Source organism: Sapajus apella, unplaced genomic scaffold (assembly GCF_009761245.1).
Source record: "Sapajus apella isolate SASKATOON/1434 unplaced genomic scaffold, GSC_monkey_1.0 scaffold128, whole genome shotgun sequence".
Lineage (NCBI taxonomy): Eukaryota > Metazoa > Chordata > Mammalia > Primates > Cebidae > Sapajus > Sapajus apella.
This window is the reverse complement of record NW_022437068.1, coordinates 981,583-1,008,334: the sequence shown is the minus strand read 5'-3', so window position 1 is coordinate 1,008,334 and position 26,752 is coordinate 981,583. Positions and strand designations below refer to the sequence as shown.

Below are 26,752 nucleotides of genomic sequence, written 5' to 3'. Positions count from 1 at the left end.
AACACGCCATTGAACTCCAGCCTGGGGACCAAAAGCAAAACTCCATTTAAAAAAAAAAAAAAAAAAAAAATGTAATGTGCTTGAGTCATCCTGTAACCATTGTCCCCTGGACCCCCATCCATGGAAAAATTGTCTTCCATAAAACCTGGTTCTGGTGCCAAAAAGGTTGGGGACCACTGTCTTTAAATTTTAACTCATTTAAATCTGAAAGCAATTTTGTAAGGTTAAGCTATTTTACAGAGAAGGAAGCTGACTCACAAAATTTAGATCACTGAGTCACACTGGGACATTGCCAGAGTTGAAAGCCAGGGCCTTTCTGCTATACTATGCAGCCCTTCATGTCCGCGCACCTTAGTGAGGTCCCTTACTACTGCCTGCATGCCTGAATCACAGGGAAGGCCACTACAAGGTGGTTTACAGGCCTTGGAGTTTGCATCATTTCAAGGTCAAGGAGAAATTATCCTTTTGGAGGCCCATTGTACTGTACTGGCAGGCCTAGAGGCATGAAATAAAGTCGGCAGTCAGTTTTAATCCATTACTGTTGTTTTGTTGCAAACAGATCTCCGAAGGTAAGACAAATTTATTGTTATGATCAGATGCTGGTTCATGCCGTGCCCATGATTTTATTCATTTTGTTCTGAAGAAATGAGTCATAGGCCCGTTTGCTTCCTATCCCCTGTGGCTGAGCTAGTTCAGCTGCATAGCAGTGAGAGAAATTCAGTTCTGTACACATTTATTGATGTGTATGTTCCCTGTGCCAGGCATTGCACAAGGAGCTAGGGATACAGAGATAAATAAGCCCCAGTCCTTGTTCTCTGAGAGCCTAGAGTATTTTCTAGGTCCTTTAATCATGGTATGCAATTGTTCTTTTATGGGGAGGATTTGGATTGTAAAATACAATCCTTGGTATTTTAGAATGAAATCCTTCTCTCAGAGAAAGTGACTCTAAAATTGAGGAACTTTTTGTTTGTGGAATGTACAGAAAGAAGGAATGACACGAATATTTTGAACTCAACAGTTTTAGAAACTGATCTTTCACTTCAGGGCCAGCCTTGTTAGAGTCAGAATTTGATGACATTTCATCCCTTCAGGATTAGTGGAATCCATTTTTATACGCATAAGGATTTACACAGTTGAAACTTAACCACCACTCCATTCACATTCGTCAAGTCATCATCTGTGTATCCCATGAATTTGTTTTAAAATGCTGGAAAGTAATATGCCAACATTATAGAAGTGAGGGAAATAGAGGGAAATTATAGAGTAAAATCATCACCTAAAATGTCACTACCTTAATACTGAGAGGCATTTGGACCTGGGGCACATTATCTTTGCACCTCCATCTCCTCATCTGTAAAATTGAGAATAATAGTATCTACTTTATGGAGCTTTGCCATGACCAAATGCGATAGCAAATTAAAGCACACATGCAAAAACCTACAATAAATATATATTTTATTAGAGCAAAAATAAGCATTTTTATATAGTCCCTTGATCTTGGTTTTCTCCCTTTTTACAAAGTTTGTTTTTTGTTTTGTTTTGGTATGCTTAAAAAAAAATTATATAGAGACAGGATCTCACTGTGTTGCCCAGGCTGGACTCAAACTCCTGAGCTCAAACAATCCCCTGGCCTTGGCCTCCCAAAGTGCTAGGTCTACTGATGTGAGACATCATGCCCAGCCTGTTATACTTTTGTATGTTTGTTTCTTACTGCACATTACTAAATGATCACTTTCCATCTTATTGTGTGTCATTGCTGTTCCGTGGTAGTAACAGTATGCCATCATAGCACATTCATTCCCCCGTTGTTGGACATTTGGGTTGCCTTCAGTATCATAAATGGTGCTTCAGTGAGCAATTTTATATATGTATTTTTACTTCCTGGGAAACCTTAAGCAGGTTTCATAACCTCTGTCTTCGCTGACTTGTATGTGGATGGGGATAGAATCCTATCTACCTGCAAGGAGGGCTATATGGATTAAGTGAAGCAATATCACAAAGCACTTGGCACAGTGACTGGTGTTTACCAGATGCTCAGTAAACATTACCTCTTTGTGTTTTTCGCTTATTTCTTTAGGCTTGCTCCAGAGATGGGGTTTCTTGCTTCAGTGTTTTCCAGAAGAATTTTAGCAGTTTATGCTGTCAACAGCAATATGTGAAAGGACTGACTTCTTGACCTCCTTATTAGCAGTGATTCTGAATTTTAACTATCTAATTCTCCCTTCAAAACGATCGTGAAAAAAACAGGTTCATCCATATTTGAGCAGGTTGTTAGGACTGGGACTCGCTTCTGCTCACCCACCTGAACAGTCAGACCTCCTGTTCACCAAGGTCAAGTTCTGGAGGCTCTTTGGAAGTCTTGTTTTTCTAAGCTTGCAGCCTCCAGTTGCATTCCACCAAATTGTAGTGTCAGTTGGTCCTTTGAAGCTTAAAACCCAGCATATGTTATTCCTTACTCAATGAAGTACACATTGTCGGTCGTCTTTGTATTTTTACTTTTTCTAAAACAAGCCAACAGTTTGCACTAGGAAAGTCCATTGTAGCAAGTAATGACCTCTATGATCCCTTCCCTTCTCCAGAAAAAAGAAATTGGCAAGGGTAACCATATGTCCTGGTTTGCTCAGTTTATACTTGTCTAGTGTAATTATTTATAGTGCTCCCTTCACCCTCATAAGTGACCTAGTTTGGATGATAAATTATATCGTCATCCTAGCCCCAGGGGATTCCTCAGCAGCTGGGGTATCTGCCTACACTTGCCACCTCTCCACTCCCCCTGACAACTTCCTCTCTGTCCAACAAAGGATTCCACAACATTGCTTTCACCATGCTTGACTCAGAAGGTTCTGCGTTTGTCCGGTGTCTTCTGATTTCACATTAGCCCAGTAGACACGCACTCAAATGTGTCTACTTTTATCATTCCTTTCTCCTCCATCTTGCCGATGATTATCAGTGGCATTGGCAGGGCACTTTTCATTTGATTCAAAAATGCTTTTGTCCTTCAGAATTATTTGTTTTTCAGCTAAATTCATCCCATAGGCAAATGTAACATTTCTTATTTCTCATCACTTGCAATTTAGAAGTTATATCTGTTTACAATTTCATCTTAAATGCAAACGTCCTCTTATAGAACATTTAAGCCTTATTTTGCCTTGTAAAATATAAGATTAATTGTATTCATAAAGCTCCTCAACAGGTCAACAATGAGGAAGCAATGGCAAGGACAAGTCTATAGTGGTAGTGCACAGCTCCTGTCTCCCTGATTGGCCACAGGCAGAGTTTAGCCCATAAGATGAGAGTTTGTAGGTACAGAATCTTCAGCATTGGAAAAACTAAAACACGTTAGCCACTCACTTATGATTACCTTGTGTACCTAAGTAACTCTAATTTAACTGGCATAAAGGGCTTTGTGATTTGAGAGACCCTCTTTTCCTCCAAACAAGTGCTGACATTTCTTGGGTAAAGTGTCCATGTTTTGAGGAGGAAAAACAAGGTTTTGGTGATGGATCCTGCCAGAGTGAACCCATGCAGTGTCACTGTCGTTCATAGGTCAGAGTGTGGATTCTTAATGGAAGATATGTTTATCTCTTTGTTTTTACTAGGTGACTTTCGGATGCTGGTTGGAGAGGATAAAACAAAAGTGTTGAATATTGTGAAGCCCAATATAGCCCACTTTCGAGAGCTCTATGGCAGCATACTACAGGAGAATCCTCAAGTGGTGTATAAAAGCCAGCAAGGCCGGCTGGAGGTAAATTGTAGGTGGAAAATAGCTTGCATTGTTTCTAAGACAAGAGCTATTTGCAGGAAGAAAGTCAGGTGTAGAACAACATGACTAATGTGAGAATATTTATAGTTTAAAAAGTAAGTACTGTATGGGAACATATGGTTCTATATATCTCGAATAGTGCTAAAAGGTAGCAGAGACTAGTAAGAGGCTGCCTTTGGAGAAGGGAACTACGGGCAGAAGTGGGAGAGGGACTTGTTTTCACCATGTGTCTTTTTTGCCATTGGAAATTCTTATGCCTGTTAATTACCAGTCAAAACTAATGAAAATAAACTTTTAGATCACTCTCATTCCATTCCCAGACCCATTTAGGTCCCCAGAGGTAACTGTACTGACATTTTGGTGTCTATTATCTTTTTCTTTTTTGGGGACAGGGTCTGACTCTGTCACCCAGGCTGGAGTACACTGTCGTGATCTTGGCTCACCTCAGCCTCAACACCCCCAGCCTTAGCACCCCCAGCTCAGCACTTTGGGAGGCCAATGTGGGCAGATTACTTGAACCCAGGAGTTTGAGACCAGCTTGGGCAACATGGTCTCATGTTTTGTAGATACAGGGCAATAGCCTGTCTCTACAAAAAATACAAAAATTAGCTGGGTTTGTTGGTGTGCACCTGTAGTCCCAGGTACTTGGGAGGCTGAGGAGAGAGGATTGCTTGAGTCCAGGAGGTATAGGCTACAGTGAGCCAGGATTGCGCCATTGCACTCCAGCCTGGGCAGCAGAGTGAGACCCTATCTCAAAATAAAAAATAATAATAAACGAATAAATTATCCCTTGGAGAAAAGTAATCTAGATTTAAGGTTTTTTGTTTTTGTTTTTTAGCTATGAAAACCGCAGGTTTTTTTTTCTTTAATGTAAAGAACACTGTATTTTACTTCGTTTCTGCTCTTCGCCATCCACATAATAGGGGCAACTAACATTGTAATGAGTAATAGATTAACGGAATTTCTAGAGCTAAAAAGGGAATTAAAAAAAATAGAAATTAGTGGCTAGGCGTGGTGGCTCACACCTGTAATTCTAGCATTTGGGAGGCCGAGGCGGGTGGATCACCGGAGGTAGGGAGTTTGAGACCAACCTGACCAACATGGAGAAACCCTGTCTCCACTAAAAATACAAAATTAGCCAGGCTTGGTGGCACATGCCTATAATCCCAGCTACTCAGGAGGCTGAGGCAGGAGAATCGCTTGAACCCAGGAGGCAGAGATTGTGGTGAGCTGAGATTGCGCCATTGTATTCCAGCCTGGACAAGAGTGAAACTCCATCTCAAAAAAATAAAAAATACATGGAAATAGGAATTAGTTTTAAAATAAGAAAAGAATAGAGAGTGACATATGAAAATCGAGAATACCCACCACGCGGTTTAACAGATTTTGCCACATTTTGTTCAGGAGGAGGTTTTTTATTTTACGCATGCACGTGGTTTAAAAGCCAAATGGTACCTCAGTTTTATAACAAGAAGGGCAGTTCCCTGTGTATACCTTTCTACATTCTCAGCCTTACTTACCAGAGGCAGCTGCTTTCATCTCTAAAGCTGATTCTTCTGATATTCACTTCAGTGTTCTAAATAATATGCTTTGACTATTATTTCCTGATTTTTTTTCAATCTTTCTCTTTATTTTTGCCATCCTGGAAAATGAGGATTTTTTTTTTACCATCTTACACTGCCCCATCAATTCACATACCAATACACACATTTACACACAGGCATTCAGCACACACATTCTCTTCCCCTCCTACCTCATGTCCTCATGCTTCACCTAAAGGTGTTTCATAATTTTTGGTTAGGTTAATATTCAGTATTTACTATATTGTGACAGCTTTTTCTTTATTGATGAGCTGTGGTATTATGAAGTTCCCTTTCCTATACAACTTTGTTTATCCTGGAGTTGTCTTATTTTTTCAGTTGCTTAGGTCATTCTTTCATCCTCAAACTCTGACAGATCTGTAAAACTCTTCCCATTATAGACAGATTATCGGTATTTTTTGTTTCTTGTTTTTCCTGGAGCCCCCTGCCCTGTTCCCTTCTCAGCTGGTTGTTTTCTAGCTTGCACAGCTGCACTCCTCCACCTTCCTTTCATTATTACCCCGAGAACTCCCTTTGCCTCCCCTGTGCTAGTTTTTGGTTCTGTGGGTCTTGCATTTTCCTCTGCCATGGCTTACCCTCTCATATTAGTAAAGTATGTCTTTTATTACGTTTTTAAAGGGTGTGAGGTAGTTAAATTTTTGAGACTTTATACCTCTGAAAATTCTACCTTCCCTTTGATTGATAGTATTGGCTAGATATCAAATTCTAGGGTGGAAATCATTTTCCCTCTATTTATATGTTTTCCATTAATTATTCAGGCACTTGCTAGGTTTGTTCATCCTCTCTCTCTCTCTCTCTCTCTCTCTCTCTTTCTCTCTCTTTCTCTCACTTTTCTTTTTTCTTTTCTTTCCTCTTTTTTGTTTTTGAGACAGGGCCTTGCTCAGTTGCCCAGGCAGAGTGCCGTGGCGCAACCCCAGCTTCCTGCAACCTCAAACTCCCAAGCTCAAGCAACTCTCCCACCTCAACCTCTTGAGTAACCGGGACTACAGGCACGCACCACCATGCCTGACTGGTTTCTGTATTTTTAGTAGAAACAAGGTTTCACCATTTTTCCCAGGCTGGTCGCAAACTCCTGGGCTCAAGCCATCCTCCTACCTTGGTCTTCCAAAGAATTGGGTTAACTCATGTGAGTCACTGCACCCAGTCTCAGTGAGACTTTTCTGTCTGAAATTTTATAAGCTTCAATTCTAGGGAATTTTCTTTCATTATTTCTGTAATTATTTCTTCATACTCATTTTCTTAGTTTGTTCTTCCTGGGATTCCTCTTAGGTTGTTGCTAGATCTCCTGGTTTAACCTTTTATCCTCTCTCTGTGTCTCTCACTCTCACTCTCACTCATCACTTTAGCTTTATGGGAGAATTTTTCTGATTGGTTTTTTTTTGACACAGAGTTTCGCTCTTGTTACCCGGGCTGGAGTACAATGGCGCGATCTCGGCTCACCGCAACCTCCTCCTCCTGGTTTCAGGCAATTCTCCTGCCTCAGCCTCCTGAGTAGTTGCGATTACAGGCACGCGCCACCATGCCCAGCTAATTTTTTTGTATCTTTAGTAGAGACGGGGTTTCACCATGTGGACCAGGATGATCTCGATCCCCTGACCTTGTGATCCACCCACCTCGGCCTCCCAAAGTGCTGGTATTACAGGCATGAGCCACCGCGCCTGGCCTCTGATTGGTTTTCTAACACTTCTACTGAATTTTTAATTTTTTCCAAATGTTCTTTTTTATAGCATTCTACTCTTGTATTATGGATGCGTTATTTTCTCTAATCTCTTTAATGATCTTTACTGTAACTTTTGAAGAGTTGGTCTTGCTGTCTCACATTGTTTCTTTCTCTGATAGTTCCTTTTGTTTGTTCATTTACTCTTGTCTGTTATGTTAGAAGCTTTTCTGAAATGTCTGAATTTCCTTCCTGGCCTGTTTTTTTTTAAATAATTAATCAATTAATGAATTTGAGAGGGGATTTCACTCTGTCACCTAGGCTGCAGTGTAGTGACATGATCATAGCTCACTGTAGCCTTGAACTCCTGCACTCAAGTGATCCTGCCATTTCAGCCTCCTGAGTACCTGGGACTACAGGCCCATGCCAGTATGCCCATCTGATTTTTTTATATATGTGTGTGTATCTATATCTATGGATAGATATAGATATATACACGTACACATACATATATAAACACATACATACATACACACACATATATATTTGTACCCATATGATCTGAGACATTACATTTTTTTTTTTTTTTTGTAGAGACAGGGTCTCACTTTGTTGCCCTGGCTGGTCTCGAACTCCTAGGCTCAACTATCCTCCTTTCTTGGCCTCCCAAAGTCCTGGGATTACAGGCAAGAGCCAACATGCCTGGCTCTAGCCTGTTTTTAAAGAATGAGGCACTAAAATGCAGACTGGAGGTTCTTTGCGATATATCAGACTTATCAACTGGTGGGCTTGACTATAGGATTATGAAGCAAGGACCTACCTGTTTTGTTTGGTTTTATTTTGTTTTTTTGAGATTGAGTCTCTCTCTGTTGCCCAGGCTGGACTGCAGTGGCTCGATCTTGGCTCACTGCAACCTCCATATCCCAGGTTCAAGCAATTCTTGTGCCTCAGCCTCCCGAATAGCTGGAACTATAGGCATGTAACACCACACCTGGCTAATTTTTGTATTTTTAGTAGAGACAGGATTTCACCATGTTGGCCAGGCTGGTCTCCAACTCCTGACCTCAAGTGATTCGCCCACCTCGGCCTCCCAAAGTGCTGGGATTACAGGCATGAACCAACGCTTCTGGCCAAGGAACTGGCTGTTTTATTGGAGGATCTCAAATATCAGTGTCTGTAGAATTTCTCCAGAGATCTTCCATTCTCTGGCTAGAGGACAGGGAAGTATAATGTGTCTAGCTACCAATTTTCTAGAAACTGAGCAAGGAAAAAGACCTAGGAATTTTGTTCCACTATGAAGATAAAGGTATCCAGAATCTTTCCTATGGCCTATAAAAGCCTGCATAATCTAGTTTCTAATTGGTTTCTTTTCTGGGGAAATTTACAAGAGTAAGTTTGAGGGACTGAGCTACAGCTCCCAGTGCTGCATCTGGCCTTGAGGCTGCAACTAAGACTCATCTTCTGCCGCCTCTGCGACCCATCCAGATTCCCTTCACCCTCATCTGCCACTTCTGCTTGTCTAGACAGGGTGGCCCAGACCCTCATCTTGGAGGAGTCTGGAGGACCCTGGCTACCACATTTGTCCACTTACCATCAAAATTGGGCAAGGGATACTAAGAGATGCGTATCAGCACCCCCAGCTCCTGATGACCAGGGCCTATTGCTCCTGCCAGTGACTCATTGCCTTATCTGCTGGACTTTTGGCATGGGATTCTGAATTGATTGGGTTGCAGTTGTAGCTTAAAGTTAAAGGGATGCTTACTGTGTCCTCTGGTAGAAGCATCCCTTCTTCAGGAACTGGGACCTCTAGACCCACAGCCCTAGAGTTGTGGTGATAGGAAGCACAGTGTTCCAGAGTGGGTTCCTGGGAATGACTGTAAGCAAGGTCATTTTTCCTTCTACCCTTGGTCCCCAGGCCCATGTCTTCTGCCAATTGGGAATATAGTACTGTGTAATGGTGATTGATTCAGGGTGTGTAGCACAGCCCATGGTCGCAGAACAGTGTCTTCAAGCCGTGCCTCTACTGTTCCTTGATGGCTCTTTCATAGTTTTCCAACAGTGGCACATTGACATTTTGGGCCATATAATTCTTTATCGTGGGGGACAAAAATTGACGCCCTTTGAAGCCACTGCCATCCCAGGCGGGCAGCTGAGGTGCGTTTTGTGGTAGGAACAGTGGAGCCACAGTCGTATGCCCATTGCTGCACCTCTGCCCTGCCTTTGCTCTAAAGTGGATCCCCTAAGTGATGTTATGTGGTATACCATGTTGCTGAATCAGACATTCTGTGAGTCCTGTGCAAGGGGACTGACTAGGCCCTGCAGGCAGGAAGAGCAAACCCATGGCTGGGAATATGTATCACTTCTAAGTCAACATGAACTGCTGCCCCTTCCCAGGTTGGAGGGGTCCAGTGTCATCAACTTACCACCAAATGGTTCGTTAGTCTCAAAAGATGATCCTCTGTCAGGATGTCAGCATTGGCCTCTTGAGATCAGGATGGACTTTCAATAGCAGCGACAGCTAAATCAGCCTTGTTGAGTAGACATCCATGATACTGGGTTTAGGTATAGCCTCTGTCCCTGGCACCATGGGCATTCCTCTTATGAACCCCTTGTGCCACCACTGGCACCACAGAGGCTATTGAGTCAACTGGCGGAATTATTCTTTCGGTTGTTGTCACGTCTTTCATGATTCCTGGTAGGCATAAACACATAATACAAAGATCTTCACACTTGGTGCCCATTCCCATGAGTCCATCAGTTTCTTGGCCCCAGTCTCCCAATCTTTTTCCTTTTTAGGCTCCTAGCTGACCAGTGAATCATTCTCCACTCCCCATGAGTCTTTACATATTCTAATCTTGGGCCACCTTGTTCTCCATATGACATGGATGACCACGGACACCACCTGAAGCGTGCCCATGGAAGGATTTCCCCTCATCAGCATCTTTCAGGACTGTCCCTGAGTACGGCTGTAGTGCAAATGCTGTCTGTTTTCAGCTCGTATACACCAAACCAAATCGTCCATGAAGCAAGTTTGGTTCTTTTTCCTCCTTCAAAAGCTAGTCACAAGGGAGTCTGTGTAGACACATGCATGAACCAACAAAGAAGTGCTAGTGCAGTGCTGGTGGGGATTACAGGGTCTCAGCTCCCTGCTTGTGCTGTTCACTGTACCCTCTGGCCTTGCTCTGGCAGATCTCTTCCATCCTACAGTGAATTGCTGTTGAGCCTGCCTGACCTAATGACTTGGTAAATCTAACAGATCCCAGCAGGCCGGGCATGGTGGCTCATGCCTGTAATCCCAGCACTTTGGGATGCCAAGGTGGGGTGGATCACGAGGTCAAGAGATCGAGACCATCCTGGCCAACACAGTGAAACCCCATCTCTACTAAAAATACAAAAAAATTAGCTGGGCCTGGTGGCCCGTGCCTGTGGTCCCAGCTACTCAGGAGGCTGAGGTGGAAGAATCGCTTGAACCCAGGAGGCAGAGGTTGCAGTGAGCCGAGATTGCGCCACTGCACTCTAGCCTGGTGACAGAGCAAGACTCCGTCTCAAAAAAAAAAAAAAAAAAAAAACCCACAGATCCCAGCTTGTGATGAACATCTTTGATGTGGTTATGTGATATGACACGATCAGAAACTGCATCTTTACCGAGGACCAAATACCCAGGAGCTGACTTCAAATTGTGTGTGGTTCTTCACTGCAGATGGCAAGGCCTTGCTCCAGAACCCTAGCAATCTACATTGGGATTTTCCTACTGGGGCTCACTATAAGCTTCACATGGCTTCTTTTTACACTGCAGATTCCTTTAGAACCACAGAGTCTACAAGGTCGTATAGCCCAACTGGCAGGGCTGATTACACTGCTGCCTGGATCTGTTGCAAAGCTCTTTCTGTTTTGGGCCCCTCACAAAGCCATCATCCTTTCATCTCACTTGGTAAATGGGTCTGAGCATTATTCCCAAACATGGAATATGCTGCCTTCAGAACCTGAAGAGGCCCACCATTGTGCCTTTTTCTTAGTGGTGAGAGGCACAAGATGCAGTTGGTTGACCTTTACTTTGATGGAGTCAGGGGGGATGTCCCAGCATGCTCCTGACTGCTTGACCCCTAAAAACTTCATTGATATGGTAGGCTCTTGAAACTTCATGAGGTTTCTTCCAGGTACCTCCTACCCTCTGGAATGCATATATCTACCAAGACCTCCAATGTCCTTGTCCTTTATTGCTTACCAGGTGACAGTAACAATATATCACTCATATTATAGACCAACATCATATTATACAGACGGGCCCAATAATCTGGCTTGTTTTGGATATCTTATGCAGAGCATGAGAGAGTTAACATATCCCTGAGACAAACTGCAAGGTACACTGTTGTCTGTCTTTTGTAAATGTGAGCTGCTTCTGCCCCTTTCTTAATAGGGATGTAAAAGAATGCATGTACCAGGTGGGCCTCATCAGTTAACCTGGAGTTCTACTGACCTCCTCTAGCAGATTTACCGTATCTGGCACAGCAGATACAGGTGGGGTTTCTACTCACTTGGTAGTCAGTCGATTGTAATCCAGGATCCATTTGGTTACTGCAAGGGCCAGACTGTGATGGGACCCATCAATCCTTGGATTTGTCAGAGTTTTCTAGAGGAACAGAATCAATAGGATCTCCTTCTCTCTCTCTTCCCCCCTCCCCTCTCATTTTCTCTCTCTCTGTGTACATGTGTGTCTGTATTTAGATACATACAGAAAGAGAAAGAGGGATGTATTTTAAGAAATTGTCTCATACAGTTGGAGGAGCTGGAAGATTAGAAATATGTAGGGCGGGCCAGGAGACTGGAGACCCAGGGAAGTTGGTGTTGCAGTCTTGAATCTGAAAGCTGTTTCAAGGCAGAATTTCTTTTTCAGGGGACCTTAGTCTTAAGGCCTTCAACCAACTGGATGAGATTCACCTGTAATATGGAAGATACTCAGCTTTACTTAAAATCTACTGATTTAAATGTTAATTAATTATAGAAAATATGCTGACAGCAACGTTCAGATGGGTGTTTTATCAGGTAACTAGGCACTGTAGCCTTGTGCTATAGCGTTATAGCCTAGCTGAGTTTACACATAAAATTATCTGCCATATCCCTACATTTAGGTCTCTGCCAGTCCTCCTAGGATATGGTTTTATTTTTGATGTACTCTTTTGGCCAGGGGGAAAGAATGGCAGCTTCACCCCTGTAATCCTAGCACTTTGGGAGGCTGAGGCGGATGGATCACTTGAGGCCAGGAGTTCGAGACTAGCCTGGCCAACATGGCAAAACCCCTTCTCTACTAAAAATAAAAAAGTTAGCCGAGTGTTGTATGTGCCTGTAATCCCAGCTACTCTGGAGGCTGAGGCATGAGAATTGCTTGAGCCTAGGAGATGGAGGTTGCAGTGAGCCGAGATCGCACCACTGTACTCCAGCCTGGGCAACAGAGCGAGACTCTTTGTCTCAAAAAAATAAATGAATAAACAAAATAAAATATTAGCTTTATTCGTGAATAATTCATACACCATAAAAGTTAGTGGTTTTAGTATAGTCACAGAGCTGCACAGCCATCACCACAATATAATTTTAGAAGCTTTCTGTCGCTCCATACCTATTAGCAGTCCCCAGTTCTCCCCTCCCCCAGGCAACCACTAATCCACTTTCTGTCTTGGTAGATTTGCCTGTTCTAGACAGTTCATGTGAATGGAATCATACAATATAAGGTTTTTTCCATATCTGCTTTTTTCTTAAGTTGACATATAATAATTGTATACATATCTGCTTTTAAAATCCAATTTGACTTTCACAATTTAGCTGAATGCTTTCACTTTCGTATTTTAATGGGAATTAATGTAAGGAAAATGAGACTAGACCAAATTTTTAAATCATGTTACCTGATATTTTATCTTTTCACCCACATGCTTTCAAGTAAAAATTCCAGTGCACTATTTTCCTCAAGAGAAAGCAGTGGCAAATACTACTTTCTAATTTTTTTTTTTTTTTTTTGAGACAGAGTCTTGCTCTGTTGCCAGGCTGGAGTGCAGTGGCACAATCTCGGCTCACTGTAACCTCTGCCTCCCAGGTTCAAGTAATTCTCCTGCCTCAGCCTCCTGAATAGGTGGGACTACAGGTGTGTGCCACAATGCTCAGCTAATTTTTATATTTTTAGTAGAGACGGGGTTTCCCCGTGTTGGCCAGGATGGTCTCAATCTCTTGACCTTGTGATCTGCCCACCTCAACCTCCCAAAGTGCTGGGATTACAAGTGTGAGCCACCACACCCAGCCAACTTTCTAATTTTTTATATGTCACTCAAGCCATTCTGACATCTCTAAAATTCCTGGAAGCTTCATAGGTAAAGCATAACTTAAATATAAGTTTATTCTACCTAATCCCAATATGTGGCCTCAAAACATAAGTCCATAAATGTCATTTCTAAGATTATTTTACAGAAATACTCACATTTGTTGTCATTTTTGTAGCCAAAGCTAAATAGAGGATGGGGCCTGTGAATTTAGAACCATCCGAATGATAAATATCAAATATTTAGATAAAAACCTAAATATTCACCCCTCTACCTTCATTTAGAGCCAATAAATAATAACATCTTCTTTTTTTTTTTTTTTTTTTTTTTGAGACGGAGTTTCGCTCTTGTTAACCCAGGCTGGAGTGCAATGGTGCGATCTCGGCTCACCGCAACCTCCGCCTCCTGGGTTCAGGCAATTCTCCTGCCTCAGCCTCCTGAGTAGCTGGGGTTACAGGCACGTGCCACCATGCCCAGCTAATTTTTTGTATTTTAGTAGAGACGGGGTTTCACCATGTTGACCAGGATGGTCTCGATCTCTTGACCTCGTGATCCGCCCGCCTCGGCCTCCCACGGTGCTGGGATTACAGGCTTGAGCCACCGTACCCGGCCAATAATAACATTTTCTTATCTCTGCATAGATTTTATAGGCAAAACTAGAAAATTCAGGCATTTGGTATATATATATATATTTTTTTTTTGAAAGTCTCACTCTTGTTGTCCAGGCTGTTGTGCAGTGGCACAATCACAGCTGATCGTAACCTCAGCTTCCCAGGCTCAAATGATCCTCCCACCTCACCACCTCAGCCTCCCAAGTAGGCAGAACTATAGGCATGCACCACCATGTTTAGCTTTTTTTTTTTTTTTTTTTTTTAATTTTTCGTAGAGCTGGATATCTCACTGTTTTGTTAGGGCTGATCTTGAGTTCCTGGGTTCAAGCAATCCGCCTGACTCGGCCTCCCAAACTGTTGGGATTACAGGCGTAAACCTATTTGACTGTCTCATTTAGTATATACTTAATAAATATTTATTCAATTTAAAAATGGTAGAATGAGTAGGTTCTAATTATTAAGAAAGTTGGGGGCCGGGCGCGGTGGCTCACGCCTGTAATCCCAGCACTTTGGGAGGCCGAGGCGGGTGGATCACGAGGTCAAGAGATCGAGACCATCCTGGTCAACATGGTGAAACCCCGTCTCTACTAAAAATACAAAAAATCAGCTGGGCGTGGTGGCGCGTGCCTGTAATCCCAGCTACTCAGGAGGCTGAGGCAGGAGAATTGCCTGAACCCAGGAGGTGGAGGTTGCGGTGAGCCGAGATCGCGCCATTGCACTCCAGCCTGGGCAACAAGAGCGAAACTCCGTCTCAAAAAAAAAAAAAAAAAAAGAAAGTTGGTCATATCTGCCGGGCGCAGTGGCTAACGCTGGTAATCCCAGCACTTTGGGAGGCCGAGACGGGCGGATCAGGAGGTCAAGAGATTGAGACCATCCTGGCCAACACGGTGAAACCCCGTCTCTACTAAAAATACAAAACAATTAGCCGGGCGTGGTGGTGGGCGCCTGTGGTCCCAGCTACTCGGGAGGCTGAGGCGGAAGAATCGCTTGAACCCAGGAGGCGGAGGTTGCGGGGAGCTGAGATTGCGCCACTCCACTCCAGCCGGGTGAGAGAACAAGACTCCGTCTCAAAAAAAAAAAAAAAAAAAAAGGTTGGTCATATCTATAAACTGTAAGCCTAAAATGTAATACCTTCATCTGATTTCTTCTTACTGTTCTTTTAGTTGAAGTTAAAACCTAAATATTTGTTAAAAGGATACAGGACAGATTCTTCCTTGGGAAATAATGTGATGAACTGTTGAGAGCAGTGTTACTGGTTCTGCACTTGGCAGGAAATCAATGTTTATAAGATTTTAAAAAATTCATTCTGTGAGGCACAGTGTATGAAACTGGGAGTTAGGAAAGCTTGGTCTGGCCTCAGCTCTGTGGCTAACTTTTGATTCAAGGGTTTCTAAGTAAAGTCTGACACATAGTTTTATATGTTTTATTTATACATTTATCTTCAGCATCTTGGTATGTTTTAGAATACTTTGGGAACAGAAGCCACTGGCATAGTAGCTTTAGGACAACTAAGTTGTACTGATTCAGTTATTTATTTCCTTACTGTTTTTTGAGTACCTACTGTGTGTCAGGGATTAAAAGTGAGTAAGATTAGTTTCTGTCATCAGTGTATTCGTACAGTTTGTGAAGTACAGCATAGTAAAGGCCCTTTGGGCAGGAGACACAATTCAGATCCCACTTAGTCTCACTGACGGTATAATCAGGGCATGCCAGTCTCCTTGTGTTTGAAATGGGAGGGGTCACCTTAGCGCCTGGATTTGACGCAACCTCCATGAGTGTCAACTGAAGCACCACTTCCTTTGACTGCTGGATTTAAGACAAATACAAATTTTAAAACCAAAAGTCAGAAATTGATCCTTGAGAGTGGCTTCTATTCTTTTCTCGGGTAGAAATGAAATATTATAAAACAAGAATTATCCTTTTTGAAGGGACTTAGACTTCTGAACACTTACACATTCAGTTTCAGAAAAGAGAGTCTCCTTAGCTTGCTTGCCTCACCAGGGGTGTGTGGTGCATATATGTTTGTGTGATTTTTAAAGGGAAGCCCTGTGTCTTTGAGTATTTATAGAATTGAAAGCATTTTCATAGACATCTTCTTTTTTTATCTCCTCAGATAGATAAAAGCCCAGAAGGACAGTTCACTCAGCTGATGACATTGCCCAAAAGCTTACAGCAACAGATAAATCATATTATGGACCCTCCTGGAAAAAACAGAGATGTGGAAGAAACTTTATTCCAAGTGGCTCACGATCCTGACTGTGGAGATGTGGTGCGACTAGGTACGTTTATGAATTTGATGTTGAGGAAGTGCTAGCTGTAGGGGAAAGCAGACTTTGTTTGTGATTGGGATGTATTATTTCTTCCTTCTTGTTTAGCGAGATAGAGAGTTTGCCTCTCAGAAGAAGAAAACACTAAAAATTTGAGAATTTTCTAAATCTGAATTTTTACTTGTTTGAAGTAAGATGGTAAAAATACTTCTAATTTTATCTGGATCCTAAATCACTGTCAAAGGGAGAAACAATGTTTCTTTTGGTTCCTAGAGCACCACTTCTGCAATTTATTAAAAGATGTGTCTGTGTTCTTTGTGGTGGCCTGAGAAAACAGATTGGTGGCATTTTTTGTGCTTTTTTAACATTGAGAACACAGCTTTCCTCAACCAACTACATTTGATGTGTCTCATACAGTGTTCAGTGCATTCACTTAGACATGGCGCACGTTCCACAGCATTCTCCCCAGCACTGCCCTAATGTTTATCCAAAACTCTGAACCCAGGCCAGGTGGGTTTCTACAACACTTTAGGAGGCCCAGGACGGAGAATCACTTGAGGCCAGAAGTTTTAAGACCAGCTTGGGCAACAGAGCAAGACCCTGTCTCTGCTAAAATTGAAAAATTAGCTGGGCATCGTGGCATGTGCCTATAATCTCAGCTAACTTGGGAGTCTAAGGTGGGAGGATTGCTTGAGTAGTTGGAGGCTGCAGTGAGCTAAGATCATACCACTGGGTGATAAAGCAGCCCTTATCTCTGAAAAAAAAAAAAAAAAAAAAACCTGAACCTTATCTTCAGAGACTAACTTCCTTTTAAGGTGCTAAAGGTAATTTATAAGATCAGTCAATCAAGAAATATTTCTGAAATTGAGAATGAGTCCCTCTCTCAACTGAGTGCATCCTCCTGTTTTCATTCAGTAAAGATTTACTGAGCTTTTTTGGGTGCCAGATACAATTTCCAGTAATGCTTTGCAAAGACCATCACACTGCAGTGGAACATCAGCCACAGCAAGCGCTCCACTCCCACTCTCCTCCTGGGCCTGCACAAGGTTTGCAGACCGTGTGTTTAGGTCACTGGCTCCCCATCCTGAAGGTAGCTCTGTATTAGACACACTGTTGTTTGTTTGAACATGATCCTGGCAACAGTGTGATCTGGGCTGTCTCTTTGAGGGGAGTGAAACTTGCTCCTCACTGTGGAATCCATATATATGTTTTCAGAATGAAAATTTTTCTCGTAGGTATAATCATTTGGTTTTTATCTTTTTACGTTATGGAATTGAGAACCAGAAATCTCAAGCAGATTTAAGTCATAAAATGCCCTTTGAGGGTCAGCTAACCCACCGCCTGGTTTTAAAGGGCGGTGGGTAGCCGGGCGTGGTGGCTCACGCCTGTAATCCCAGCACTTTGGGAGGCCGAGGCGGGTGGATCATGAGGTCAAGAGATCAAGACCATCCTGGTCAACATGGTGAAACCCCGTCTCTACTAAAGCTACAAAAAATTAGCTGGGCATGGTGGCTCGTGCCTGTAATCCCAGCTACTCAGGAGGCTGAGGCAGGAGAATTGCCTGAACCCAGGAGGCGGAGGTTGCGGTGAGCCGAGATCTTGCCGCCATTGCACTCCAGCCTGGGTAACAAGAGTGGAACTTCGCCTCAAAAAAGAATAGCTGAAAAAAAAAAAAAGAAAAGAGGGGAGGAGGCCCAGAGCTGTTCAGTCATCAGCCTGGACTCACACAGCCGGGTGGCGCCACGGCTGGCTGCTCCAGTCTCCTGGCCCTCAGTCCCAGTGCCCTTTTCACTGTCACTGTGACAGCAGGACCGAGATAGATTTGGTGGTTTTATTGGCTGACTAGAAAAAGAATATTTAGTTTCAAGTTTTAAAACTGTTAAGATGACTAACATCTGTTTTGGCTTTTTTTGGTCTCCTTTTTGGCTTTTTCTCACAGGGCTATCGGCAATCGTGAGACCTTCTAGTATAAGACAGAGCACCAAAGGCATTTTTACTGCTGGTAAGAGCTTTAGAAATCCATGTATAACTTACTTGCCGATTGAGTGGCTTCCACACTCTTGGTTACAGTGTAAAGCTTTGTATATTTTAAGCATTTGTGAAATGCTGAGCTTTGATGGCCAAAAAACTGGGATATTGCAGTAAGGTACAAACAGGCATAACAGCAGCAGAATCTGGGGGTCTGACAATGTCAGACCATTGGCAGTGCGGTTGGAAGCTTTACTGCCCTTCTGAATTTTCTGAGAAACTTACTGTGTGCAGGGTTTCTTCCTCATATTGTTATATTTATCAAAGTTACAGATGTATAGCATTGCAAAAACAACACCTGTGCTCCCTCTGCTCTTCCCCTTCTCGGAGACAACTGCTTCCATCTCTCTTAGTGGGTTATTTTTGTTTTTACTGCCATTTCTCTATGTTTCAACTTTAGGTATTTTCTGCGTTTGAACTTTAGGTGTCATCTATTGACTTCTCTCTATGGGAGGTTAGAATTCAACTCTGGCACCCACCCTCCTCAGTGTTCTCACCCTCCTATCCCTCTGTCCGCCTAATACAGTATTCTTGTGGTTTTGGCTGATTAGTTTTCAGTTTAATGGTGTGGTGAGCCACATAGTACACCTTTCCTTCCCTGCACAATGTTCTCCCATGGAGAGTGTCTCCACTGTCCCCTCTAGGGGGTCCCCCATTTCCTGTATTTCATGTCTTTCCCTTGCTTGGTGCACACTCCCATTTCGGTGAAGCACATTTTCCAGTAATTTCCTAAGAAAGGGAACATGGAAGGCACATTTAGAGACCATGTATGTCTGAAAGTCTCTTTTGTCTGCCTTCACCCATAATTAATGTTTAGTCTGGGTATAGATCAGAATTTCTGATCTTTCCTTTAGAATTTTGAGATCATTGCTGCATTTATCTTTTACTTCTAGGATTATAGTCTATATCTAAAGCCATTCTGATTCTTAATCCTTTGTGTATGTTATTTCTGGAAGCTTGTTAGGTCTTTATTTTTCCTGTGTTCTGAAAAATTCTCTCCGTGATGTGCTTTGATGTGAGTCTGTTTTTATATGTTTTACCGGGAACTCATTCCTCTTTCGGTTGGGAAAGTCAGAATATAAGGATATAAGAAAATGTTTTAAATTCTTTCTTTAATTTCATCCCATCTGTTTTCTCTGTTCTCTTTCTGGAACTCTTTTTGTTCAGATACTGGACCTCCTAGGTTAGTCCTTTGGTTTTCTTTCTTTTGTCTTCTATTTTTTATCTCTTTGTTCTTTTGCTCTGCTTTGGAAGATTTTCTCAAATTTCTCAAGTTTAGCTTTCAACCCTTCTGTTAAGTGTTTATAATTTCCAGGAACTCTTTCTTTTCTTGCTGTTCTCTGAAGGCTCCTGTTTTTTGTGTCCTGTTCTTGTTTTGTGGCCTAAATATTTGAACATCTCTTTGGATATTGCTAGTTGTCCTCCAAAGTGGCTGTATCAATTCATCATCCCACAAGCAGAGTATGACAATCCCCTTTTCTCCCCATTCTTTCCAACACTTGGCTTCATCAAGTGATTGACTTTTCTAGTCCTGGCTTTCTTCATGTAAGCATCCATTGTGCATCTCTCATGTGCCAGCCACTCGGGGTACAAAAGTAACCATAATGCTGTATTTGTCTGTTCTTAGGCCGCTAATAAAGACATTCCTGAGATTGGGTAATTTACAAAGGAAAGAGGTTTAATTAATTCACAGTTGCACGTGGCTAGAGAGGCCTCAGAATCATGGTGGAAGGCGAATGAGGAGCAAAATTGCGTCTTACATGGCAGCAGGCAAGAGCACGTGTGCAGGGGAACTCCTCTTTATAGAACCATCAGCTCTCACAAGACTTATTCACTATCATGAGAACAGCACAGGAAAGACCCACCTTCATGATTCAGTTACCTCCCCTCCAGATCCCTCCCACAACATGTGGGGATTATTACAGTTCAGGGTGAGATTTGGGTGGGGACACAGAGCCAAACCATATCAAATGCCATACTGTATTCTAGAGGCTTATAATCTAGAAAGAGAAACAGACGTTCTAACAGAAATTTGCAAGAAAGGGAGAAATAGCAGAGGTAGCCCAAAAAGGGGAGTGTTCTTTCACCCTAATTCTGATCCCTGGGTTTGAGATTACTGGGGAGCAGGTGTGGTCACACCTCTCAGTGTCTCACAGCCCAACTACTTGGATGCCTCTCTGAGCATTTGGCCCTCAAGGACATTGTTGCCCTCCTGAATCCTTAGGAAGATTCAACAAGGCCAGGCATGCTGGCTCACACCCGTAATCCCAGCACTTTAGGAGGCCAAGACAGGAGGATCACTTGAAGACCAAGAGTTGGAGACCAGCCTGGGCAACATGGTGGAACCCCATCTCTATAAAAAATACAAAAAATCTGTTGGGCCTATTGGTGTGCCCCCATAGTCCCAGACTCAGGAGGCTGAGATGGGAGAATCACCTGAGCCCAGGAAGTTGAGGCTGCATTGAGCTGAGATTGCACCACTGCATTTCAGTCTGAGCGGAGTGAGACCTTATCTCAAAAAAAAGTTATACGTATTATATATATGTTATTTTATAAATTTTAAAAAGTTTCAATAAAGACTCAGTAGCACTTGCGTCATATCTACTGAACTAAAGATTTTCCTACCATTTGGGTCTGTGGCTTTGCATTTCCAATTAGGATATTCATTTAATCTGTGTTGCTGCTAGTTTACTCTGGCAAAACTGAAGATGGGTGATTCATGCCGTTAATCTGAATTTTGCATGATTGCCTCTCCCTTGCCATGATCCTCCATGGGTGAGGCTTAATGATTTGTTTTGTTTTTGGCATCCCATACTATAAAGAATTATTAGAATTATTGTTAATTATTTTTCATTTGTGATAATGATGGTGTTATGGTGCTTTTTTTAAAAAAAAAAAAAATCCCCTTTCTTTTAGACATGCATACTAAAATAATTCCAGATGGAATGATACGCCGTCTGGAATTTGCTTCAAAATAAAACATGGCAGAGGGAAATGGGTAAGAGGTACATGACACAAGATTGGCCATGAGTTGATACATTGTCAAATCTAGGTAAAGTTGCATGGGGCTATTTTATACTCTTCTGTCTGTTTTTTAAGTTTGAATTTTTCTCTAGTAAAAGGCTGAAAAAGATCACTGATCATCCCTTGACACTTCTAACCTGAAATGAACCTTTGGTCCATTCTTTCCACTCACCAGCAGAGGGCAGTTGGTTACAGAACCCACAGCTCAGCTGTCCTTGTGGCCTGGGAGTGCTGATGCTGCCTCTCCTGAATGCTTACTGCTTGCTTCACCTTCACTTTTTTTTTCTTTTTAATTTTTTATATGTTTAAGGAATACAAGTGCATTTTTTTTACATGTGTATATTGTGTAGTGAAGTTTGGCTTTTAGTGTACCCATCATCACCCAAATAGTGAACATTATACCCAATAGGTAATTTTTCAACGCTCACCCCCCTCCCATCCTCACACTTTTAATAGTCACCAGTGTCATTCTACTCCATATGTTCATGTGTATCCATTGTTTAGAGGCCACCACCATGCCCAGTATATTTTTAGTAGATATTTTTAGCAGACACAGGGTTTCACCATGTTGGCCAGGCTGATCTTGAACTCCTGACCCTAGGTGATCTGCCTGCCTTGGCTTCCCAAAGTGCTGGGGTTACAGGTGTGAGCCACCATGCCCTGCCCTGTGTCTGTTTTTATATCAGTACCATGTTGTTTTGGTTACTATAGCCTTGTAGTATAATCTTAAGTCAGATAATGTGATGCCCTTATTCTTTTTGCTCAGGATTGCTTTGGCTATTTGACTTTTTTTTTGGTTCCCTATGAATTTTAGGGTTTTTTTTTCTGATGCTATGAATAATGATATTGATAATTTGATAAGGATTGTGTTGAATCTGTAGATTGCTTTGTACAGTATGGTCATTTTAACAATATTTATTCTTCCAGTCTATGAGTATGGGTTGTTTTTCCTTTGTCTGTGTCATCTACAATTTGTTTCATTAGCATTTTGTAGTTCTCCTTATAGAGATCTTTCACCTCTTTGATTAACTATACTCCTGGGTTGTCTTTCTTCTTTATTTGTAGCTATTATAAATGAGATTCCCTTCTTGATTTGGTCTTCTGCTAGATTGTTATTGATGTATAGAAATGCTATAGATTTCTGTATATTAATTTTATATTCTGAAACATTACTGAATTCATTTATCAAATCTAAGAGTTTTCTAGTGGAGTGTTTAGGGTTTTCTAGATGTAAGATCGTATCAGCAGTAGGAATAATTGGACTTCCTCTTTTCCCATATGGCTGTTTGTTTTGTCTTGTTTTGTTGTGTTTTGTTTTGACAGAGTCTCGCTGTATTGCCCAGGCTGGAGTGCAGTGTCGCCATCTCAGCTTACCACAACCTCCGCTTCCTGGGTTGAAGTGATTCTCCTACCTCAGCCTCCCAAGTAGCTGGGATTACAGGTGCCCGCCACCACACCCAGCTATTTTTTGTATTTTTAGTAGAGACAGGGTTTCACTCTGTTGGCCAGGCTGGTCTCGAACTCCTGACCTAGTGATCCGCTTGGGATCTCAGAATCCCAGCACTTTGGGAGTCTGAGGTGGGTGGATTGCTTGAGCCTAGGAGTTTGAAACTAGCCTGGCAACGTGGAAAAACCCCATATCTACAAAAAATTAGCTGGGCATGGTGGTATGTGCCTGTAGTCCCAGCTGCTCAGGAGGCTGAGGCAGGAGGATCACTTGAGCCAAAGGAGTTTGAGGCTACAGTGAGCCATGATTGTATCACTGCACTTCAGCCTGGGTGACACAGCAAGACCCTGTCTCAGGAAAAAACATAAAATCTTTGTTGACCCAGCGATCATTTAGGGGCGTGCTGTTTAATTTCCATGTATTTGTATCGTTTCCGAAGTCCCTCTTATGTTGATTTCTAGCTTTATTCTACTGTTATCTGAGAAGATACTTGATTTTGATTTTTAAAAGTTTGTTAAGACTTGTTTTGTAGCCTGATGTGTGGATCTATCTTGAAAACTCTTTCTTCTTTTTTTTTTTCTTTGTTGAGACAGTGTCTTGCTCTGTTACCCAGGGTGGAGTGCAGTGGTATGATCATGGCTTACTGTAGCTTTGACCTACTAAGCTTAAGCAATCTTCATACCTCAGCCTCCTGAGTAGCTGGGATTACAGCACATACCACCATGCCTGGCTAAATTTATTTTTATTTTTTGTAGAGACAAAGTCTCCCTGTGTAGCCCATGCTTGAAGAATGTTGTATGTGCTGATGAAAAGAATGCATATTCTGTAGATGTTGGGTAGAATGTTCTGTAAATGTCTGTTAAGTCTCTTGTCTAAGGTCCAATGTTTCTTTATAAATTTTTTGTCTTGATGGTCTGTATAGTGCTGTGAGTGGAATGTTGAAGTCCCCTACTGTTATTGTATTGTTATCTGTCTCTTTCTTGAGAGCTAATAATTAATATTTGTTTTGTGAATTTGGGTGTTCCAATGTTGGGTGTGCATATATTAGGATTTGCTATACCCTCTTGCTGAACTGATCCCTTTTTCATTATATAATCACCTTCTTAGTCCTTTTTTTTTTTTCTCTTTTTGATTTAGAGTCTGTTTTATCTGATATACATATAGCTCTCCTTTTGGTTTCCTTTTGCATGGAGTATCTTTTTCCACCCCTTTACTTTCAGTCTATTTTTGTCTTCATGGGTAAGGTGAGTTTCTTGTAGGTAGCATATAGTTGGATTGTAGTTTTTTAATTCATTCTGCCAATTTGTATCTTTTAAGTGAAGCGTTTAATCCATTTACATTTTAGGTTAATATTGATATGTGAGGCTTTGTTTCTGTCATAAGGTTCATTGTTTTCAAGTTATTTTATAAATTCTTTGTTTCTTTTTTTTTCTGTCTGTTTGTCCTTGTGGTTTGATGAAATTCTGTCATGGTGTTATTTGATTTATTTCTTTTCCTCATTTGTATGATTGTTTTATAAGAACTATGAGTTTTATATTTCTGCACATTTGTGATGGTGTTTATCCATGCTTTGTTTCCATGTTTAAGACTCTTTTGAGCATTTCCTATAGGGCTGGTCTAATGGTGACAGATTCCCTCAGTGTTTTTGTTTGCCTGGAAAAGACTAATCTCTTTCATTCATGAAGCTTATTCTAGCAGGATATAAAATTCTTGGCTGACAGGGTTTTTTCCTTCAGCACTTTGAAGATGCTATCCCATTCCCTCCTGGCCTTCAAGGTTTCTGCCAAAAAGTCTACTGTTCGCCAGATGAGGTTTCCTTTGTGGGTGACTAGATGCTTTTCTCTTGCTAATTTTAAAATTTTTTCTTTCACTTTCACTGTAGACCTTCTGATTATAATATGCTGTGTTGAAGTCCTTTTTGCAGTGTATTCACCTGGGGATCATTGGGTCGTTGTATCTGGCTATCTGACACATTTGCCAGACTTAGGAAACTTTGATTGATTATTTCCCTTAATAGATTTTCTAAACGTTTAACCTCTCTTCTTATTCAGCTTTTTTCTTCACTTCTAATGATGCCACATTGCATTGTGGAAGTCCAGAGTGACAGAATGTATGTAACCTCACACTGAGATGACATAAACCATGGAAAGTGATGAGCACTGCTTCAGATTCTGTGGGCTAAATGACCTTATGCTCTGGCCCCTCTGTTTCTGATGACCAAGGGCTGGGACAAAGGCTTCCTAGCATAGTGCTGAGGGCAGAGGTTTGTGAGCCCCCGAGACTAGAGCTCAAATTACAACCTAACTAGCGTGACTTGGTCTAGTTACCTAATTTTCCTGAGTTTTAACTTCATATGAATATGAATATCTTCACCAGGTTATGAATATTATGTTTTTTTTTTTTTTTGCTTTTGGTTTTGTTTTTTTGGAGACAAGTTCTAGCTCAGGCCAGAGTGCAATGGTGTGTTTTATGTTTGGTTTTTTTGTTTGTGTTTGGTTTTGTTTTTTTGGAGACAGTTTCTAGCCCACGCTAGAGTGCAATGGTGTGATCCCCCCACCTTAGCCTCCGAAGTAACTGGGAGTAAGGGATGCAATACGACACCTGGCTATGTTTTTTTGGTTTTGTTTTTTGTAGAGACAGGGTCCCACTATGTTACCCAGGCTTGTCTCAAACACCTGGGCTCAAGTCATCCTCCATCCTCAGCTTTCCAAAGTGCTGGAATTAAAGGCTTGAGCCACTGCAACTGGCCAGGAGATTATATTTTAAGAAAAATGGAGGCATCTAGCATTGTGTCTGGTTTTTCTTCTTTTGGTGTCATTACCTAAAAGTTTCCTGACCTCTCTTTAAAACAAGCCTCTTTACAATGTCATATTCAAATGGTGTTAGCCCCTGGCCCAGGTCTTCAGCTGGAATAAACTAACAGTGAGAGGCACCAAGTGGCTGGTTTGCCTGTTTCTCTTTCCTCATCCTCACAGTAAGCTTCAGAACCTCTATCCTTCTCCACCTTGTTCTTTTCTTTTTTTTAACTTTTAAGTTTAGGGATACATGTGCAAATTTGTTATGTAGGTAAACTTGTGCCATAGGGATTTGTTATACAGATTATTTTGTCATCCACGTAGTAAGCTTAGTTAGTTCCCATTAGTTATTTTTCCTGATATTCTCGCTCCTCCCATCCTCCACCCATCAGTAAGCCCCAGTGTCTGTTGTTCCATTCTATAAGTCTATGTTCTCATAATTTAGCTCCCACTTATAAGTGAGAACATGCAGCATTTGGTTTTCTATTCCTGCATTAATTTGCCAAGGATAATGGCCTCTAGTTCCATCCATATCTCTGCAAAGGATATGATCTCTTCTTTTATGACTGCATAGTATTCCATGGTGTATATGCACCATATTTTCTTTATCCAGGCTACCATTGATGGGCATTTAGGTTGATTCCATGTCTTTGCTGTTGTGAATATTGCTGCAATGAGTATATACATGCATGTGTCTTTGTGATAGAACGATACATATTCCTTTGGGTATGTACCCCAGTAATGGGATTGCTGGGTCAAATGGCAGTTCTCTTTTGAGGTTTTTGAGGAATTGGCGCATTGTCTTCCACAATGCTTGAACTAATTTACATTCCTGGCTGCAGTATATAATGTTCCTTTTTTTCTACAACCTCACCAGCATCTGTTGTTTTTTGACTTAATAACAGCCATTCTGACTGCTGTGAGATGAATCTCATTGTGATTTTGATTTGCATTTCTTTAATTATCAGTGATATGGAGCTTTTTTTCCTATGATTGTTGGCTGCATGTATGTCCTCCTTTGAAAAGTGTCTGTTCTGGCCGGGCGTGGTGGCTCAAGCCTGTAATCCCAGCACTTTGGGAGGCCGAGGCGGGTGGATCACGAGGTCAATAGATTGAGACCATCCTGGTCAACATGGTGAAACCCCGTCTCTACTAAAAATACAAAAAATTAGCTGGGCATGGTGGCACGTGCCTGTAATCCCAGCTACTCAGGAGGCTGAGGCAGGAGAATTGCCTGAACCCAGGAGGCGGAGG

General features: G+C 41.9%; 1 protein-coding gene across 8 annotated transcripts in view; it reads left to right on the top strand.

The window, feature by feature from the left end:
• The window catches only part of TAMM41 (TAM41 mitochondrial translocator assembly and maintenance homolog), a 59,379-nt gene that overhangs the window by 25,518 nt on the left and 7,109 nt on the right, over positions 1 to 26,752 (top strand). For 3 of the 8 annotated variants that reach the window (XM_032262248.1, XM_032262254.1, XM_032262247.1), the window contains 3 exons: positions 3,600 to 3,745; positions 16,051 to 16,216; positions 18,144 to 18,206. In XM_032262248.1, coding sequence (XP_032118139.1) covers positions 3,600 to 3,745; positions 16,051 to 16,216; positions 18,144 to 18,206 — 375 coding nt within the window. Of the gene's footprint in view, positions 1 to 3,599; positions 3,753 to 10,721; positions 10,846 to 16,050; positions 16,217 to 18,143; positions 18,207 to 21,148; positions 21,816 to 26,752 lie in introns of those variants that run through there. The other 5 variants (XM_032262249.1, XM_032262252.1, XM_032262251.1 and 2 more) reach the window with 5 other exon arrangements.